At 47.6% G+C, this 21,301-nt stretch overlaps 1 protein-coding gene and 1 long non-coding RNA gene across 14 annotated transcripts in view; both read right to left on the reverse strand.

The window, feature by feature from the left end:
* Nucleotides 1-21,301, reverse strand: part of FBXW4 (F-box and WD repeat domain containing 4) — an 83,584-nt gene that overhangs the window by 35,139 nt on the left and 27,144 nt on the right. For 5 of the 13 annotated variants that reach the window (XR_015155216.1, XM_086377350.1, XM_086377349.1 and 2 more), the window contains exon 5: nt 21,041-21,135. The exons of 3 other annotated variants lie outside the window; for them this stretch is intronic. Coding sequence is in view for 7 of the 10 variants with exons in the window: in XM_086377350.1 (XP_086233476.1) it covers nt 21,041-21,135 (95 nt within the window). In the remaining 3 variants the exon portion in view is untranslated. Of the gene's footprint in view, nt 1-3,210; nt 5,392-14,462; nt 14,635-21,040; nt 21,136-21,301 lie in introns of those variants that run through there. 5 more of the 13 variants (XR_015155218.1, XR_015155222.1, XM_086377352.1 and 2 more) reach the window with 5 other exon arrangements.
* On the reverse strand, nt 9,816-11,315 carry LOC147344206 (uncharacterized). The gene is made up of 2 exons (XR_015155232.1): nt 11,162-11,315; nt 9,816-10,945 (listed from the first exon to the last, which is right to left on the reverse strand). It is a non-coding gene; the product is annotated as an uncharacterized LOC147344206 (long non-coding RNA).

Genomic DNA, 21,301 nt, shown 5'->3' on the forward strand with positions numbered 1-21,301 from the left:
GCCCAGACGGTGAGGCGGTCGGGGCAGGCCAGGGGACTCAGGGCTGCAGGGTGTGTGTGTGGCGGTGGTTGTTGGGGGGGAGCAGGTCAGCCAGCCGTTTTGGCACCAGCTGCCTCCTTCCCTGGGTTTCTCACTTTGTTCAGCATGGCAACCCAAAGGAGGCTGGGGAAAGCACTTTTCACTACCCAGCAAATAAAGACACAGGGAGAAGGAGAAGGATGAAAGGTATGGGGGTTAATTTGGTTTGGGGGTATTTACGTGGTTTTAAAAAATAATAGAAGTTTTTTCTGCGATCCAATTAATTTCAAACCCAGGATACAGATCATGAATAGCCAACAGTGATCCCACAGCACCTAATTCATATTATCCCTCTTCTGAGACTTGAAGTCCCAGTGGAGTGAGAGGTGGTCCCAAGAGGCTAGGAGGGATGTTTTCTACCTCCTGGTTGGGCACAGTTAGGGCTGGGGCACAGTCAACCCCACTACAAAACTCGGGGACTTTCAGCTCCCCAGGTCCACAAACACCCATGCAGTCCTCCTAATCAAGGGTATACGTGGCTTTCCAGGTGGAGGTATGACACCAGCGACTGCAGAGCCCACTTATTTCTAAGAATGATGTCCTCCTGGCCCCACGCCTGGGCAATGGACACAGGATATTTCAAGATTCCAATGGGGACCTGAACTTATCTGCTTCCTTCATTATTTCCAAGAAAGGAGCCCTCACTCACAGGTCATTCTGCCTCTGCTGGCTCCCTTCCACCTGGCCCCAGAGTCCTGACTCCAGGCCTTCCTTAGTCCTACAGCCTAGAAGGGAGGGACTGTTCTCACTGGGTCTTTGACAAAGGAGAGTTTTTCACACAGGAGTTTGAGGAGACACTGGGCCTGGGAATCCCCTCCCCAAGCCGCTGCCTGCTATCCCATCCGATTCCTGAAGTTAAGCTCAACCCACTCATACCACATGCCCAACTCTTGCTTTGGAACAGATTTCTTTCTGGTGGCATGTTTTTTTCATGCATTTTTGAAATCACAAACTATAAAAACTATGGGTTCTTCTCTTTGGAAAAACATTAGTTAGGATTCTAAAAAGCTCATTTGATTTGAAGTTTCCTCTTTCCCACTAGGCTACTTGGGATGGGACAAAAACCTTTCAGACGAATGCAAAGACAAGAGACAGATTTGCAAACACATTTGACAGAGGTATGGGTTCCAGATTTACTGGCTGGCTGACCCACCTCACTTCAGACTTTCACTGCTACATGGAACCTGTGCCACATATGGGGTACTATTGGCTGCGGCTGACTTGAGGTATTCTCAAGTCAAAGGTTTCGAGAGAATCCATTTCCCCTCCCCTTCCTTGCTCCTTCTGTGGAACAGCCAAGGAGTCTAGACCCTTTTGATGAGGCTGCTTGGAACCCTCAGGTCAGCTGCTACCAGTACAGTCCTGGGCCTCTGCTACTTCAACAGCTCCTGCCTCTTCTGTGCTCAAGCCGTGTTCTCCCACACGACCACAAGCATCCACTGTGACTTGCTTGAGAAGCACACATCTTCTTCCAGAAAACAGCATTTCCTTGCACTCCACCATCAACAGAAGGAAAATTCACAGAGAAGGAGAGTCACAACAAAAAGACTGGGCAAAAGATAACCTGAACAAAAAAATAAAAACTTCAGGAAACACAGCGATTGCCAGAAACTCAATAACTAGGTCCAGAGCTTCTCCTTGATGCTCTAAGGAAGAGAAAAGGATGAAACCCAGTGGCTTGAAGAATTCACATAGGATTTCCCTGGTGGTACAGCGGATAAGAATCCACTTGCCGATGCAGGGGACACAGGTTCGATCCCTGGTCCGAGAAGATCCCACATGCCATGTAGTGACTAAGCCCACGTGCCTCTAACTACTGAGTGCACGCTCCGCAATGAGAGAAGCCACCACACCGCAACTAGAGAGTAGCGCTCACTCACTGCAACTAGAGGAAGCCTATGAGTAGCCATGAAGACCCAGGGCAGACAAAAATAAAGTTTTAAAACCAGAATCCACATAAACATACACTCGCTTATGTTGAGCTGTCTTCTTGAGGTGACTCTGGCCCAGGAGAAGCAGTGACATCAACACAAAGTAATGAAGGTTAAGGCAGACGGTTCCCCATGGATCATCTCAGGTGGTCTGTGCTTGCGGGTGGGGGCTCCCAGAGACCAGGGAACCTGCCTGACACCCTGACACACACTTTACAGATGCACAGGCTCAGAGACAGCTGGCAGAGGTATACAACAGCACCACAGAGAGAAGGGCACTGGACCTGTGCCCCAAAATTAAAAACCTAGCACTGGCTATCTACTATTCAGTTCATTTTCATTAAGGGCTAATTGATTTCTCTGATCATCTCCTCTCCTTTTCTTTGGAAAAGTGGAAAGTACACAGAGGGAAACTTTTCCCTTTTCATGGGGAGGAATGGGGGAAAAGGGAGGGGAGAGAAGATAGAAATAAGCTGCCTCCTACAGGTGCTCAATGAGCTCAAAAATTATCCAGTCACCTGGAGAAAGGGATCAGGTCTACCCATCACAGGAAGGCATCCTGTGTATTTAAAGTCCCAGGAACCTCAGGGAGGTTGAGCTTAGGCAGAAACCTGTGGATTAAAAGCAAAAGATGGTTTGAGTGGAAAAAAGCAAAAACTCTAGTCCTTTGATGAAGTCACAAGCAGCATTGATTCTAAATGAGATTTTTGTACTCCTGCTCTTAGGACCCCAGCCATTGTGAAAAAGTCTCCCATGACCAACAATACCTTTTCTCAGCTTCCCTAAGGACACTGAACACCAGATAATCTGATTGACTACCCAGAACCTAGACAAGGTGTGTCTTTAATAAGCACCCTAGACCAGAGTTTTCTTGGGGACTGATCGAAATTTGGACATGAGCCCTGGGGAAGCAGCAGTAGGAAAAGGAGTTGGAACTTTAAGACCAAGCTGACTGATTTAGATAATCCTCTATGGACCAGGGAGGACCTGCCTAGACAGAAGTTACTGTGCATCGAACCAGAACCAGTTAAAGGCCAGCGTAGCCCAACCCACTCCTTCCCTGGCCCCAGAGGGGAAGGGTCTATGCTTTCTAGGAACAGCAGTTATGTTAAACCATTGCACTGCATCTGCATTCGGCCATTTTGTAATTTCAGTACAAAAGTTAAGATGATCAAATATCAGGTCTCCCAGGACAGCAGGGTTTCTGATCAACATTTTTATTGTCATTCCAAATTCTTCAGTCTTAGTTCCAGAACTGAGGTCCCGACGCCGACCAGGGCTTTTTTGCCTTATATTGTCAAGGAATGAGGGAAGACTCTGAGCAACCTCCACTGGTCCATCTCTCCCTCCACCTTGCTCCAAATGCTGCTTGAAATTCCAGCACTCTATAAAGTTATTAAGAGCAATTCTTGCCTCTGCCTCCAACCTAAATACAATTATACTTTTTAAAGGGGAAAAAACAGCCCAGGGAATCCCCAAAGAGGCCTGCTGCAACTCTTCCCTTTATAATGAAACTTAATAATGAAATGCCCTGTGCTCCAATTAGTAAGAAATGCTCATTTTCTCCAACTGAACACCCCCTATAGATATATCTAATTTGTTTCCATGCTTCCATCTCTCTCCTCCATCGAGTTTGCATTTAAAGGTTATAATCTGTTGGTGCCTCCCAGCCAGGCCTTGGCAGGACAACCTGGGAGAAGTGACTGTGTTTTCTGTAACCATGGAGCCCCAGTCCGACCATCCCTAACACCCCTTCCCTTCATCATCACATCCATACACACACTCTGTCTCCTTCAGGCTCTTTATGAGCTGTCCTCAAAGTAGAAGAGAAGGGAAGGGAAAAACAGCATTTGGGTAAGAGAAAAGAAGAGTTAAAGGAAAAGAGAGGGGGTAGGTATTGCTGTGAGTGTCTGTTTCTCAATGAAATAAATGTTTTGCCACAGAGTAACCCAAAGCTCCTTAGTGATGGGCCCCGTTGGGACTCAGGCCCCTCAAAGGCCTTGGAGCTCCAGCTTCTTTCCCCTCATCAGGCCTGGCGTGTGACTGGCACCAATCCCCGAGACAGTTCGATGGGTTGCCAACAGTAGCACAGAGGAGTCCCTGTGCTTGGGAACCTTGGCAGGATGCCTCTCCAGGGCCACCTCATCTCAGTGGCCAGACCACATCTCTGCCTTCTGATCATATGGAAAGTGAGGACACTGTCCCTTTCTAAAAACTTGATTTCTAAAATGAAGGCCACACCCTCAGGGCCATACCAGATGCCAGGACCACGGCCTGGCCATGGGTGTGGGGTGGACAGGTCCTCCCCCACCAGCTCCCTGACTCAAAGGTACCCCAAAGTTTCCCTCTCCCCGGAAGTACAGCATGCCGCAACCAGGCTGAGCTCCCAGAGTCTCTTCTCTTCACATTATGCATAGGCATCCAGCCAAGTGAGGAGCCCAGAATGGGTAAAGACCTTCTCCCCCAGCTCCCGGCACTTGGCTATACTCAGCGAGGCAAATGGTAAAGACCAAAGACATCCTGGTGGACCATCCCTAGGGCGTCTACCTGTGATAAGGGCCCAGGCCCTCTCACTGGAGAAAATGCCTCCATTCTGTCCTTGGTTTCTAGGGATTCTCCCCTTAACTGCTGAAGATGAGCATTTGAGATCTGTTGATGCTCCCCCAGACACTTTGCCTCTTTTCTGCCCAGACCTCTTCGCCCCTGATCCTTCCCAATTGCTGGGTCGTCATCTGCAGCAGCCTGGTGCTCTCTGAGCACCCCTGTGCTTGCCTCCACCTCCTCTGACCCCTGAAGACATGGCCCTGCCCTGGCTCCCTGAGACTCACAATCTGTGCTTCTGCCAGGCTGTCACAAGGCGGGTATAACTCACTTCAAACTGGCAGCCTTACGTGGTAGAACTAACCACCCCCCTTGGGGGTGGGGGGAGGGCAAGCAAGCATGTGCCTGAGCATCCCGTTGTACTCTTGTTTTCCAGGCACCCCACGGTGGTCTGTGACAGACACATGGATGGGGGAATCCTCTGCCAGCCAGAGCTGGCATCTCACCCTACCTCCCAAATCTGCCACTAGCCTCCAGGGCCCAAGACCCTCCAAGAAGAGGAGGCCTTGCAAGACAAAGACCCGAGCCCCCCCCAGTCTGGCCTCCCAGCCCAACACAGGCCCGCATTAAAATCAACACTCCGTGAACACACAAAACTGACAGGGCAGAGGGGGAGCACACATCGGATACAAAGATCGGGCTCTCGGGAGACGCGGCCTGTTGGTCTCCCATGTTAGCTCCAAGTGACTAAGCGCAGGGTGGGAAAGAACGCATTGCTGCAGCCTGAGTGCCCGCCTGGGCTCCAGGTTCGGTGGCCTTTTCACGGGGAAGATGCCTCTGCCTGGAAAAAAAATGCAAGCATTGTGTGGGGACCATTAATGCATACGCCTCTGCACATTCCTTCGAGAAGCAGGCGCACACTAGTCCCTGAGCCCCCCAGCCCCGTGCCCCCACGATTGTACAGGCTTGGAATACACTGCACATGCCACCTGGTTCTTCCCCCTAGGCCCCCGGCCCTGCGAGCGGTGGGAAGGGGCCCACCAAACACCCTGGCTTCATTGTGCCCCAGAAAGAGGGGACTAATTACTCGCCTACACTCCGGAGCACCCAGGGAGAAAACAGAGGCCAGTGGGGTGGAGACGGTGGGAAATGGGGGTGGGGGGGGCGCTTGAAGAAGGGAGAGAGAAAGCCACAGGATACATTTCAAAGTTTCTCTAGCAATTTGGGGGTGGGGGAAAGAAAGCCTGGTCCTGATGTGAAATCATACAGAGGTCAGGGCTGGGTCTCCCACCCTTGTGAGAAAGTGGTGAATCGGAGACGGTTTATCAAACGATCATTTTTTTCTTTTGAAACTGGGAGGCAGCAGCTTGGACAATTCTGCAGATGTGCTTGATGAGTTAGGGACAAAAATGGCCCTTCTCTACCCTCCTCCTCCCCTCCTTCTATAAGGGCTCCCCTCGGGGGTTGCTTCTCCCTCCACTGACTCCCGGGCCCTCCCCTCCCTTCTTCAGTGGTCAGCTGAGACCCCCACCCACTGCTTGCTTTTGTATTCTTGGCCTTTGGACACACTGACAGGGGCCTTTATGAGACCCCAATCAAGACCCCCATGTCACAGGTACCTAGTAGAGACACCAGACCTTTTCAAACAAGGGACAACAAGGAAAATCGGCTGGCCCATTGTTTCTCCTCTGTGCTAAGTGAGATGAAAGGGGCCCGCAGCCCCCTCCCCACAGCCCGCCTGCCAATCACCTCTAGTTATTAAGGTCACAATGTGTAAATTCTTTTGACCTGCACCTAATCAAAGATTCACCGGCCCTTTCAAACCCGACTGGGGAGGAGGGGAGAGATTCCCTCCCATAAACCCAGCAAACTCTCCCTCAATAAAATTTCTCTCTCTGATTCCTACTCTGCTTCCCATCTCCACCCCCTCGCTTCTCCTCACTCCGCCCTCTTCACCACTAGCTTCAAACACAACTGACAAGCCCCTGGAATTACTACCCTCAAAAACCCAAGGAGGATTTGAAAGTTTCTATTTAATTCTCTTTAAAGAAAAAGTTTTTGGACAGGCGTAGCTGCCCAAGCAAGACCAGAGCCTGGGCAGTCCCCATAGCTCTAATGCCAAATCTCTCCAAATGGCCAAGTGGTCGACTGGCTTTCTTCTTTCTCCAAATCAGCCTGTCTTGCTTTGCCCAGAATACTACTACACATGGAGAAAAACACTGGGATGCAGGATACTCTCTCACAACGTCACTCAGCATCACCAGCTCAGTTGCTGACCCTCCCAAAACTCAGCTTACACTGAGCGGTTTTGTGAAATGAGATAAAAAATATTACCATGCCCAAAGTAGACAACCCTTAAGGAAAAAACATAACCACAGGGTAGAACAATAGAGAACAGAACAGGAACCGGAGGAAAGAACTTGAGAGAAAGCAAAACTTAGGACTTTTTGTGGGATGAAAACTACAAAAGGCTTAAATCAAGCAAGGAGAATAAACTGCTTGCAAATCTCCATCAATCAATATCAAGTTATGCCTTTTCCTCTTCTCTCTCTTCTCTGTCACTTAGAACAGGGAGGCGGCATCACAGGCGAGATATGGAGCATTTACAGAAGTTGCCCCCAAACCTTCCGGTGCCTACCATCTACTCTTGGGGATGCCTTGTCCCGCTCCTTCTCCCTCTGCTCCTACTTTTCCACCTGCCTCTGTGAGCAGACCTTTTGCTTCTTCGTTTCCTCCTGCCCAGCTGTCTTTAATTCTCTCTGAGCTCCCCTTTTGGTGCTAATCCCTCCTGTTATTTCAACTGCGGTCTCCATGCTGAAGCCTCCCACATCTTAACCCTGTGTCTGAGCTCCAGGCCACTCCTGGCTGTCTCTGGCTAAGGCTACTGACTATCCCTTCACTGCCTCAAATGGAACTCCATCTTCTCAAAGCCCTAGCCCCCTCCTGCCATCAGGTCCTCCTGCAGGTCTTTCTCCCACAAGCAGTCACAACCACCTACAGAGTTTTTCCTGTTTCTCTTGAATCCAAGGGTGTCTTCTCAGTGTCCTCAGGAAACCAGCCCCTCACTGCTCACAAAGTGCACTCCCAGAAAGTACTCAAACAGCCTCAGTCTCCCCCACTCCAGAGTATCCTATACACTGTTGTTGTTTAGTCACTAAGTCCCGACTGACTCTTTGCGACCCCATGGACTGTATAGCCCACCAGGCTCCTCTGTCCATGGGATTTCCCAGGCAAGAATACTGGAGTGGGTTGCCATTTCCTCTTCCAGGAGATCTTCTCGACCTAGGGATCGAACCCATGTCTTTTGCCCTGGCAGGTGGATTCATTACCACTGAGCCAGCTGGGAAGCCCCATCCTATATACAGTGTACCACCACATTAATCATTTAACTGCTTCAATCTGGCCAAAAAATCTTTCATGGCTCCCTATTATCCTCAGGTTAAAGTTAAACCCTGCTCTTCAAAGCCTCCAAAACCAGGCCCCAAAGCTCCCCTCCAGCCATACTAGCCACTACTCCTTTACACAAATCCTGCACCCTAGCCAGCCAAACTTGTCTGCTCTGAACGACATTCCCCATCCCTGATTATGTCTTTGCTCATACCACTCCCCTTGCCTCAAGTTCCCTTCTGCCACTTAATACAGCCATTGGTTAAATCCCACTTCAAACTCCATGTCATCCAGGAAGTTCTCCTGACTTAACAAAAAAGCTCCTGCTTTTCTCTGATTTCCTATCAATAATCTTGACAGTTGATGGCACTCACACTGCATATATACTGGAATAAGCTGCTGAGTACATGCATTGTTTTCCCAACTGGAATATAAGTCCCTGAATAGTAAAAACTGTTTCTTGTGCTTCATGTTCCCCATGTATCTTGCACATGGCAGTATTCTTGATACATCTACAAGGTGGACACTCAGTGATATGCATTACATAGAGAAACAGTTCCAAGTTTACACTTTTTAAAAAATTAATTTATTTTAAATGGAGGCTAATTACTTTACAATATTGTGGTGGTTTTTGCCATACATCAACATGAATCAGCCATGGGTGTACATGTATCCCACCATCCTGAACCCCGCTCCCACTTCCCTCCCCACCCCACTCCTCTGTGTTGTCCCAAAGCATGCATCGAATTTGCACTGGTCATCTGTTTTACATGTGGTAATATACATGCTTCAGTGCTATTCTCTCATATCCAAAAGTCTGTTCTTTACATTTATGTCTCTCTTGCTGTCTTGCATATAGGGTCATCATTACCATCTTTCTAAATTCCATACGTATACTGAAAGTGAAAGTGGAAGTCACTCATTTGTGTCCAACTCTTTGGGACCCCATGGACTGATATACAGTCCATGGAATACTGGGCCAGTATTCCATGGAATGGGTAGCCATTCCCTTCTCTAGGGGATCTTCTCAACCCAGGGGTCAAACCCAGGTCTCCCACATTGCAGGTAGATTCTTTACCAGCTGGGCCACCAGGGAAGCCCCATATATATTACACTGTTGTTTTTTTTTTAATATTCAGTATCTTAACATTTCTTTTCCCACAAAAGGTCCCAGGTATGAAACCATGTTTAATGCTGCAAAAGTAAATGCAAGGAAGGACATTTCCAGGGAGATGGAAATATTCTAAAATGACTGTGGTTGCACAACTCTATAAATTTGCTAAAACTCATGGAACTGTACACTTAAAATGGGTGAACTTTATGGTATGTAAATTATACTTCAATAAAACTGTTTAAAATAATAAATACAGATTCATACATCCTTAATTTAAGAACTGTGTAAGGGGAAAAGGAAGGATTCTCTCTACTGTTACCTGATACTGAAACAGACATTTAAATGCAATTTATGTTTTTTCTGGGCTTCTCTGGTGACTAAGACGATAAAGAATCCACTTGTTTTTTTCTATTAGGCTCATTATAACAACAACAAAAAAAACTTTAATGCAAAAGAATAAAAAGAAAGTAAATGTTAGCAGAAATCTACCACATAAGAAATAACTGAAAAGATAGTCAAATAATTATCATACTACTTTGTGACCTTTTTTTTCATTCAACACTATGACATCTTTGGGAGTCAAGAAATATATTCATCTATACCATCCTTTTAATAGCTATATAGTATTACTGGGTTAATGTACCATAAAATATTCAACCTCACATTTATTAATAGATATTTATGTGTTCTTAATATAAATCTTTTTGTATACATCTTACATACTTGTTTGATTACTGCCTTAGGATAAATTTCAAGAAGTGGAATTTATGTAAAAGTATCCACATTTTTATTTTGATACTGCCAAACCAATGTATTTTTTTTTTCTTTTTTTGGCCACACCACGTGGCACGTGGGACCGAAGTTCCCCAACCAGCAATCGAACCCATGCCCCCGGCATTGGAAGTACAGAGTATTAACTACTGGACTGCCAAGGAAGTCCCCAAACTAATGTAATTTTAAAACTAACTTTTCCTCTCCTTAGCCCTAGACCTGGCATTACCAGCTGGCAAAGAAGGATTTTCTTGGCCACAAATCTCTAATAAGTGAAGAATCCTTTCAGTAATCTTTATTTTTGTGCTAATTGTTTGTTTTTACTCTCAACTACAGCTTGCCCTGGATAGTACGGAGACTCAAACTGGCCAGGAAAAGTAGAGTGCTTCAAACACTTTAACCCATGTGTCCCTCTTTCTTGGCAAATGTTACAAATCTCACCTTCATGCCCAGCTGACCCTTCTCTTCTCTTGGGTCATTTACCATAGTACCCCAACTCCAGTCCCTCACCTGGTCTTCTCTCATTCAGGACCAAGAGGAAAGGGGCCCAGGCTTGGCCAGGAAAACTAATGCTATCACTGCAACAAAGCAAAAAATAACAAGAGAAGCATTCTGCAGGAGTAGAGCCCTCAGGAGAAACGGAGACAGTGGGTCATATGCTCTGAGCTAGGCTCCTCTACAGCCCCAGCAGGCCACAGAGCAGTGAGTTCAGGGTGAGGAGCATGTGCTAAGCGATGGCTGAGTAAACCTGGACAGCGTCCCATATGCAAACAGTGCTTCTGAGACTCCACAGAGTTTTGATCAGGCACTACAGGACTCATCCAGGGTCAGACTCAAGATAATCTCTATCAAAATTCCCCAATCAACACAGAAAGAAGAGATGGCCACTTCTGGTGGCCTCAAGCAGAAAGGGGTCCATTCCACTTTACCTTGCAGGTTTCAGCTTTTCCTTCTCGCTCTGTTCAACCAACACACGTCACATGTGCAACAAGCCACACACAAAGGAAGAGAAGCAACTCCCACAGGTGCACAGTGGCCTCCTGTGGAAATATTTATACGTGGAAAGCTTATCCTCCACACTGCCTTCCAGCCTCTCTTTGTGTCTTCCTGTCTAGCTCAGCTCCTAGAAAGAAGCCAGTATGAAGCGTCACACTTTGCTAGCATAATGACCTGCCTATCCCCACCTCTAGCACCACTGAAGCATCAAGAAGCAACACAGACATAAATATCTCCATCCTGAAGCCAAAAGTCACACCTCTCTAGATGGGACAGATTAAGCATGGAAAATCAAGAAAAGAACAAGGCCTGGGGACCCCATGTTCTGCGTCACCAAGCTTACCCCTGGTATTAAGAGGATCAGGGCCTTGGCTTTCACGCCGCCTCAGAGCAGGCCAGCTCCTGCCTTCAGTAGGTGTGCTTTTTTGTGCTCCATGACTGGTGTGCACACTGCCTAAAGTGCACTAACTTTAGATAGGGCTGCTGCTTCCAGTATCCTGTGAAAATCAAAATATTAATACTCCACTGTGACCACTATGACCATTGTTCGAAAAGCTGGACTATGATTTTGCTGTCGGACGGTGCAGAGGAGGAGACAGCAGTGCAGCTGAGCAGGGCTAGAGACAAGTCTGAATCCAAGAACATGGAAAAGGTGTGGCGGGGGGAGGGAAATCACAACAAAATATGATTTATAGTTATTTTAATCTCCTAAAAGCTTCTCTCTCAATATTGAAATTCTCTTTTGCAAATTAAGGCCCTGCTGAAGATTCTGGATGTTATCACATCCCAACTGGCACCCCACTTGCTCCTCCTATGCTTTTTTGTGCCCCATTCATGTTTTAAATTTGCATTGCAAACTATGAAAAAGGAAAGCTTCCGCAGAAAGCAATTTCCTGGGCCAGCAGCTCTTGGACTGATATTCCCTTTGCAATTACCAGGGCTCCTGCATGTGCGTGCTCCCCTCCTTCCTCCCACCAGCCCACCCTCTCCTCTACCTCCCCCCTCCCTTGCCAGCACCTTCTGCCTGAGCCAAGCCTATCTGACCAGCACCACAGACAGTGCTACAAGCTACCCTCTATGAAAATGCCCTGGCCGGACAGAGAAGCAAGAACCAGCTGGGAAAGGGGGCAAGGATCTTGGGTAGTCAGCTTAACAGAACACCCCAGAAGCACAGGAGTGTCGTCTGTAGTACAAGCCTCATAACTTACGTAAAACAGGAAATAAAGACCCTGCTCCCAAAAGTTAACAATCTGAAACTTCGAAAAAGTCCTGCTTAAGAAACTACTAGAGGCACAGGGATTAGCAGATATCCATTCCACACAACTGAGATCTTTTAGTATCAGTGTGAAGGAAGAGCAAAAATATTTGTTGGCTTGCTGAGGTATAAATGCATCCTTCATTGTTATCCTATGTAGAAATTCAGCTGAGCAAAATTCAGAAGCAGCACAGATCTTTCTGAATCATAGCATCTTTTTTTTTTTTTTTTAACCTCTTTGGCCTCACTGCGTGTCAAGTGAGATCTTAGTTCCCCAACCAGGGATTGAACCCCCACTCCCTGCAGTGGAAGGAGGGGAGCCCTAACCACTGCACCACCAGAGAACTCCATGAATCATAGAATATTTATAAGCAGTTTTCCACATCAATACTGTCAACATATCTCACTGCTAGTGGTACACAGGATGGTGTGAGGAAAATATTCCAGTTAAGTTCCAGGCTCCTAACCCCTCAAAGAGGGCTCTAATAATGAAGTTCATTCTGATAATGAAACTCAAGAGACTCACGGATGCTGGCAACTGTCATGGATAGCAGAATGCATGTTCTTGGGTCTTAAGCCCATGACCAAGGAGAGTCACATGGGACTGTCCTGAACTCAGAGAGGGAAAGAAACACAACCGACTATGTGGACTGCCACCTGAAGTCCCAGGGACCGGGATTCTGGTGGATGGAAAAGTGATGGGGAGAAGATATCTTTTCAAAAAATATGCTTTAAAATGAAAAGGAAAACAAGGAACTTAAGTCTTGACTCCAAATTTATGTAATGAAATCTGCCCCAAATGGCCTGCCACCTATGAATAATTACAGGAGGATGGGGTAATCCCTCCACTTCTGACATGACCCCCCCAATATACAAAAACACATTACTAATCCAGCCACACTCCCATCATTGCCTTTTTCACTCAGACCCAGTGCAAAGCCCACTCCACCCCCTAGTCTACTTACAAGAGTGAGCTCCATCAGCTCAAAAAACTAAAAGGACAGATATTTCATGAAGATCCCTCTTTTGACTGACCTGAGTGTTGCAGCTAACAGGTGGGGAAATCTTAAATATACGAGTGTTATCATGACGAGACCACTGGAACGGATCACTGCTATAAGTCAGACAAGGGCTAGAAGTTTCCGCCCTACCATCAGGTTCCTCTTTAGCCTTGACAGATCAAACTCAAGCCGAAGCAGGCTACAGAGATCAGTTCAGTCTCCGAGCCAAAGGTCTTCACAGTGAGGGACCAAAGCTGCCCTGGCCGGGCCTCTGCCGGCCCGTGTCCCAGATTAATCACCACCAGGAGGGGCCTGGACACTAGGCTGCAATCTGAGCCCAGCAGCACCTGCACAGGGTCACCCTGGCACCTCCCTCATCCCCTCAGGCAAGACTCCAGGGCGTGAAGGTATCCACCTGCTGACTACACTACCTGGAAAGGCAGGCCAGACACTTAGCCATCTTCAACCCCACAGGTAAGTCACAGGCCGTTCAAGTTAGCGCAAGAAGGAAGAGAGATGCAGAGACTCAAGGAGTGAAGTCACGGCTCCAAGAGAAAGAAAATTCTCAGCCTCTGAAGAGAAAGATTTCAATCCCCCTCTTACCACTATCTAGGGAGAATATTTAGCTTGAGACCAGTGGTGAGCGAACTAAGCCCTTAGAGGTTATGAACTAATGAGATGCTTCATGTTTGGGGCACATTCTCATCATTTATAGACCAACAGGAGGGAGGGAGAACAGAAGAGGGATTTCTTTTCAAAACATCCGCAAATGCTACCAATATGCCCATGTGAAGGAAGCTTAGACATAAATAAATTCACCCTGTGAGGGTGCAGGAGAGTTTCCTCTGAATGCCAAGACCTCACAGAACAGTTTCCTTAAATGATCTAAATCAGGACACTATTTCAAACACATGTTCACATACAGCTAGTGACTAAGTGTGATGTGTGTACACATGTCTGTTCATGCTAGAGCATACTTTTCAGGACCAATGGACCATATTATATATTCTCCTCAGAAGGCAATTTGTTTTATATTGTTGCTTCTTAAGTCTACTGGGGTAGGAGAAAGTATTCTTGAGACTCAAAAAAAAAAAAAAAGAAAGAAAGAAAATCAAAAGGAGGAAGAGAAGCCCAAAGATCTGTTATCTTAGAACGATCTGTCCCAGGCCCCAACTTGTGATATAAGGAGAGGCCACTTGGATGGATGCACCCTTTTCCACCTGCCTCATGCCCCAGGGGGAGAAGGCAATGGCACCCCACTCCAGTACTTTTGCCTGGAAAATCCCATGGACGGAGGAGCCTGGTAGGCTGCAGTCCATGGGGTCGCTAGAGTCGGACACGACTGAGCGACTTCACTTTCACTTTTCACTTTCATGCATTGGAGAAGGAAATGGCAACCCACTTCAGTGTTCTTGCCTGGAGAATCCCAGGGACGGGAAGCCTGGTGGGCTGCCGTCTATGGGGTCGCAAAGAGTCGGACACGACTGAAGCGACTTAGCAGCAGCATGCCCCAGGGAAGGAAGGGTGGGAGAGGTCCAAGTCAGATTGAAGTGTGTATCCCTTAAAAGAGCAGAGAAAAAGCACAGGTCAGATAAGAGGAGAAAGAGCTCCTACACAGCGCCTTCATTTGAAGAGAAACACCCACATCCTGACTGTTACACCTTGTACCTCCAGAGCTCCATCTCCAAGAATTCCCTTTGAACTCCCGGCTGCAACCCAGAGTTAGGATAGAGCAGTGGCTACAATTACAACTTGCTTGCAAGGGGGTGGGGGCGGGGGTGGGGGAGAACTCTGCATTTGACGGGCCATGAAAGGTCCCTGCCTGTAAAACAGACTGGAAAACAAACCCTTAATTTAAATGTTAATGAAAGTGCTGTGGGGACATCAGAGGGTTCCCGGCTGCTCAGAGAACAGCAACACCAGCCCCAGGATTTATGGCTCCCCTTCCCCCTCCTGCCTCCCTCTCTGCCTCATCACCCACTGAAGTTTAAAGAGTGAAAAAAAAAAAAAAAAAACCCAACTAATTTTAACATTAACTCCGTGCTTCCACCTTGGGATGTGATTGCTAAATTATCTGTCGGCAGAACACTGATCAAAGGTGGAAAAACAGAGGCACATTGCACACATAACCCAGAAAAGTCAGCCGCAGCTAAGGAAGGAAAATTGCCATCTTTCTCCCTGATGCAGGAAGGGTAGGAGCAATAGCGGTACAGGTAGGGGCTGAAGTGGGGAGCTGCAGGCAGTAGCAGTGCAGGAAGACTCTGATCCCTCCCACGTGTTGTGCTCCCCACTTAGACCTTGGCACACCGTCTTTGCTAAGTTGGACTGGTCTGTCTCTCCATCAGACCATGCTGTCTAGTTCACTGTTGTTTCCCCAGGGTCTAGCACGCTATAATGCTTAAGAAGTATCTGGAGAGAAAGAGAGATCAGGACAGGAGAGAGACAGCAACGGAGACAGAGCAGAGAAAGAAAGAATGGAAACACTGAGACTGAGGGATGGAAATGTATCTGTAGCAGGGGCAGGGTCTCAATGCACCGGCTTGGTACCCACAGCACCCCACTTTCTGCAGCAGCCTCTGCTTCTAGCTGCAGTGTTTCATTTCAGTTCTTCACAACTGAGCCAACCTTCCTGGCCAGGGAAGGAGTAGCTCCCACAAATGGGGTCTGGGCCAGCCAGGGCTGGTTGGGTTGCTGCTCTCAGGCCAGCAGCTCAGCACATGAGTCTCTCTGTGCCCAATATGCCCTGGGTAGTGGCAGAAATCCAGGGTCATGAGGAAGTGAAACCCACCCCTGTGGCATTTCATCTATGCTACTGATGGATATATCTGTCGGAGAGGCTTGGCTTAGCACAGGCAATGAACTCTAGGGTGGCGGGCAGTGCCCTGAGATTCAGCAGGACGAGACTTCAATTCAGTTGTTTCCTTATGCCGATCTCTTTCCAATATTAGGTCATCTTAGGCTGGACCAGTGGGCCCACCAAGCATCACAGAGTTCCCATCTTTCTCCAGACAACCTGCTACCCCTTCCAGCCATGCCAGGCTCTGGCCTGTCCACACTGTCTTTGTGTCCCTGACATTCTCATCCAGGGCACACTTGTAGGAGACTCCCTCTAGTATGCTCTTCAGCCTGGCAAAGGGGGACAATGAGCTCCTCCTTGCTGACAGAAGGTGCCCTTTCCTGAGCAAGGCCCTGACCCTGGGAAGGGGGAAGAGAGAGATCTTGAAAGCTGTGGGCCAAACCATCAGGATGATCAGCTACAGTGTAAAACACAACAAAGTCATCCATCAGTCTTTCTTCAGGTTAGCAAGGTTAGGGATCCCCTTCGGGACCAGCTCTTTATCACCAACTAGCAAAAGCAAAACTCAGGGACACAACATTTACTTTTGATTTGTCTTCCCCTAAAATCACTGAGTGAGTTAGGAAGCCTAGGGCCAACGGATTGTTGAACCACTGGGAACCAAAAGAATCTAAACTGAAAGTTGGCTGCCTTTTTTTCCCAATCTTTCAAACCTCTCTGTCAGAGAAACTCCAGATGCAATTACCTTTCACTAAAGAAGGGCGTATTTCAACAGGCTGGTGAATGTGTCTGCCACACACACAACACACAGTAAACCCTGTAGCCACTGAGAACAAACACCCACTCTCCACAGAAATCCACCCCCTTGCTGAACAGTACACAGTGATGGCTTTCCTTCCAGACTCTCCCTCACCTCTGGGAGAAATGAAGCAAGAAGGGGCAGCTCCTCCATCAAAAGCCCCCAGAGGCCACAACTCACTTTACAAATTTGAATCGGTACATTTCATGCAGACTTGGACTAATCCCCCCAAAAACAAACAGGCCACCACAGCGAGCAAAGTTACACAAAATTATATTGTATATTTAATAACACAGCTATGTCAAATTTCTACGCCTATACCACTCATATGTTTCCCTAATGACAGAAACAAGAGAGAAGGGATTAAAACCCAAGTGTCCTGGGAAGCCTTCCTGACCACACTCACTCACATGATAGCAAGAGTTGTTCGGAGATGGGGAAAGGATTCTGCTGAGCATCTCCGTTTTCTTGGAGGGCAATAACAAATATGGTGTCTGCAGAGGAAGGAGGAGCCTGTCTCTTCCCCTCCTAGGCAAACAGGGCGATAGGGCTCCAGACTCATTTCACTACCAGGCCCCTCCCAGCCAGCTTGCAAGGGCCCTGCGCACTGAAGATCTACATGCACTGGCACTCCTGGGATGTGGTGAGCATTCACAGCTACGTGAGTGAGCTTAGCCTTGATTGCATACTGTCTTCCTCCCCTTGCCCTCTCTATCGCAACTCTAGCCTCCAGAAATGGAATGTTCCCAGGTCCCCACTGAGCCTTTCAAGGGCCACAGCTACTGTGCAAGATTCTGGTGGGTGAAGGCCCTGCAGTGACCCAGGGGCCTGCCTCATGGCCCTCCCTGAGCACTACAGCATGTGGCAATAGGCTGGAGACCTGAGCCTCTTCAGCCCTATCCCACATGCACCCTTCCCTGAGCCTCAATTTCTCCATCTGCCAGGAAGGGGATGCCCCTCTCTCTTCCTCAACCAAGACACACTAGTTTCAGGCACTTAGTATTGTCAAGCGACCATCGCAGTTGTGTTCCCATCTTTCCCCACTACTGAGTAAGATCCTTGGGAGAGTCACCCCACAGCAAGTGTTCAGTCTGTACACAGGGCACATAGAGGAAAGGGAGTGAGGAAAAAAGTGATGGAAAGTAGAAGGGATGAAATCGAGTCTTTAACAGTTATTCATTTCCCTACTCTGAGTATTTACTATATCCAGCTAGAAATAATCTTTTAATAGCAATATAATGCACTGCACATTTTAAAAACTCTGCTTTTCTGTGATACTCATGGCAAAGTGCTCAGAACTCCATGTGACCTCAGGAGATATATCCTGAGACCAGCTGGGCCCCACAATTACACCCAGACACATGCCCTTCCACCTCCAGCATCTCACTTCTGTTCCATCTCAACCTGTCCTCTTCACACTCATCACACAGCTCCAGACTAGGCCTCCTCTACCGGAAGAGGGCTGCCATCTATAAGTCACAAATCCTAAAAACAGAGTCATTAGTGTTGGTGCAAGAAGATGTTATTAGATGTTGGTACAAGGAGGGCATGTAGGAGGAAGAGGGAAAGGTCTTTGCCTACCATCTTGAAGCCTACTGGCTTTCCTTCTGTGTTTTTTGAGTACCTAAATGTGGCTCTAAGCACATGACTGGTATTAAATATCATCCTCCAAGAGTGTTTACAAATCAAGAACTCAATGTCAAGGAAGGAAGGAGACGTTGACATTTGGACACAGGACAGAATACCCGCTTTCTTTCAGGCATGAACACCTCAAATTAAGCCTAGGGCTTGAGGTTTCACATTTCATACTACAAGTTTCTAAGTACACACACAGGAAAAGAAGGCAGATAAGTCCCAGCATCAAAGATAAACATGATGAATAGCTCTGACAAGTTATTTTAAATAGAAGAAAGAGAATGAGATGTGCTGGGTCTCCCAAATGACCAGGTTCCTTCTCACTACACCAAGGAGCAGTGGGGGAATGAGTCGCTGTCAGGCAGGTGAGGAGCACCTGTCCTGGAGGACGGCTGCTGCCCACCTGCTCCTCACATGGGGTTCATAGCCACATCACATGAGTGACACTGACGACCACACTCAATAGGAAAGGTGGCCGGGAGGGGAACAGAAGGCAGCCATGGAGAGCAGGAACTCAAGGGGGGAAAGGAGAGGAAAGAGATTCCTGCTGAGTTGTCACCTTAAGAAGACTGCAAAAGAGCAGTGTGACTCCATGAGGGCCAGGAGAAGCCCAAGGGAAGGGTGAGACATGAGAGCAGTCAAAGCCGCTAAATAAATGCTTTACCAGGCAGGAGATATTCTGGCTGACATAAGACTCTAGCCCTTTAAGCTTTGTAGAGTATTTTCACATTCATTATTTCATATCATCTTCACAATAACCTAGTAAGGATTATGAAAGAAATGGTATTCATATTTAACAGATGAGGAAACCATGGCTTCAAGCATTTACCCAAGGCCACTCTGCCGGTGGCAAAGCAGAATTCCAGATTCGCAGAGCAGGCCCTCCACCTAGGAGGCAATGTCTTTCCAGACTGGGAAAATGGATGAATTTACTGAAAGATTCAGATTCACTGACATAGTAAGAAGAAATTGATCTAATGTAAGATGAAAAATCCCTATCCCAATATATTTTGGGGGTAAGACAAAAAGCAGCAGAGAGAATACCAACATATACTCTGGTCATTTAGTACAACAACAATATCCTAAATGCAAACTACTTTTTAAAATAGTCCAAAACATCATTTGTGGACTTGGGGAAAAGTTCATCTCAATAGTGAATGAAGGAATCATCCCGGGGCAAGAAAGCACACCAAGAAGACAAGATGTAAGGACACCAAGAAGACTCTTAGGGAGAATGTAAGGAAAACATGAGACCTCAGTTTTCAAAGATGGGGCCTATCAAGGACTTGGCAGAGGGTCTGGCATAGAACACATGACTAATGAATGTTAGCTGCTGGTAGCAGTGGTGGTTATACAGCAGAACTAGTAATATTAAGAAGCTAGATCTTTCCTCAAATCCAGCTTCCAAGCTGTGGCCAAAAAAACAAAAACAAAACCCAAAGTCAGTTTATTGTGATCAAAACTACTTAGTGACAAAGGCAGACTCTGTCCTCAACCTCTCTTATCAACATCATCTTCAACAGCTACCACGCTCTATCCTGTTAACAGGTAGCCTAACACACTCCAGAGGAGGTGGCAGAAGTAGAGGAACACGAAGATGGGGATGCTGAGGAGCCTGTACATGTCTTTGGCCTGAATTCACATGCAGGAAGCACATGGGCCATCTCCATCCTGAAGAGCATCCCTCTACCACCAATCACACCCTAGCCCACCCATCTACTGAAGCCAGCATAAGTCCTCAGGTAAGCACCAAGATGAAGTCACCAGCCCACCTGTCCCTTCCCGCCCTTATAAATATCCAGCCCACAGACACACAAGCTTGGCTAACTGGCTTTAAAGGGGGCAGCGTTAAGAAGAAACTGAGGAGGGGCCAGAGCCCAGCAGCTCCATTTTCCACCCTTGGCTCCCACACACTTAGGCCTCTCTACTCCCCGCTGCTCTTTCCTTCCCTTTTTCTGAGGATTGCTAGAATGATTTGTTCCAAACAGCGACAGGTTTATAGGTTAGCCGACACCTTCGCTCTGTGGAATTTTAATTAACTTCTCTCATCATCAATATGCTAAGGAACGGGGTCTCCATGCTCTGAGGTCAGCAATGTGTTTCAGGTCCTGCTATATCAGCCGTCAAATTGAAGAATTAATGACGTGGCTAATCGGCTCTAATTCTTTAGGAAGAAAAAAAGTTTGAAAGAGAGCTGTGGAAGGGGCAGGAGGAGGGGTGCAGGCTCCTTGGGGTGAGAAGAAAAAGGCTGAAGGGGGCTGAGCAAAGAGGGAGACCAACTCTCTCCTAAAACAAGTGACTGACTTAAACCTGACGCTGGAGGGTGTCAGCCCTACAGCTGTCCCATTGATCATTCGGAGGGGAGTGAAGGGTAAAGGAAGTGGGAGAAGACACCAGGTAAACACTCTGATAGAGCAGGTGCAGATAGGGTGTCTATGTACCCTGCTTGGGGAGAGGCTCTGCCTCGGTTTAAGAAAGTCTAGAAAGCAGAAGTCAGGATGCTTAGTCATGGGTAAAACTAGACAAACACCAGTTAGGCCAAAGGGTAGGATAAAGCCACCATCAAAACCGGCACTTCTGCTACAGTTGTCAATGAATCTACTCCACAAACATGACTTTGCACACAAGCCCAAGTGGACATGGGCCCCAAGCCTCTCCTGATGACGCCCACCTGCCTTGTAAAATAAAAGCATTATTTCACAAGACAAAACCATACCCCAAAACATCTCCCTTACCTGAGCAATGGGCTGATAGCAATGGACCAGACTCGGTCTTCAGTCTGGATGGTGTGTAAGCACTGCCCCAGCCGGCCTGAGGCCAAAGGCCATACCTGGAAACAGGAGAGGAGATGCTCTCGTTGGCGTTGCCTGGGATCGGGTGGGGGGGCTGGAAAGATGCACCAGGTGGAGTCCCTGTCCCGAGCGGGTGGGGGAATGGAGAATCTTTGTGTCCTGCACACACAGAGCTCTGGGGAGCACAGAGGGGCCTCTCCAGCT

This window comes from Bos grunniens, chromosome 26 (genome assembly GCF_055505025.1).
Source record: "Bos grunniens cultivar Pamir isolate PY7600 chromosome 26, Bosgru_T2T1.0, whole genome shotgun sequence".
NCBI classification, from domain to species: Eukaryota; Metazoa; Chordata; class Mammalia; order Artiodactyla; family Bovidae; genus Bos; species Bos grunniens.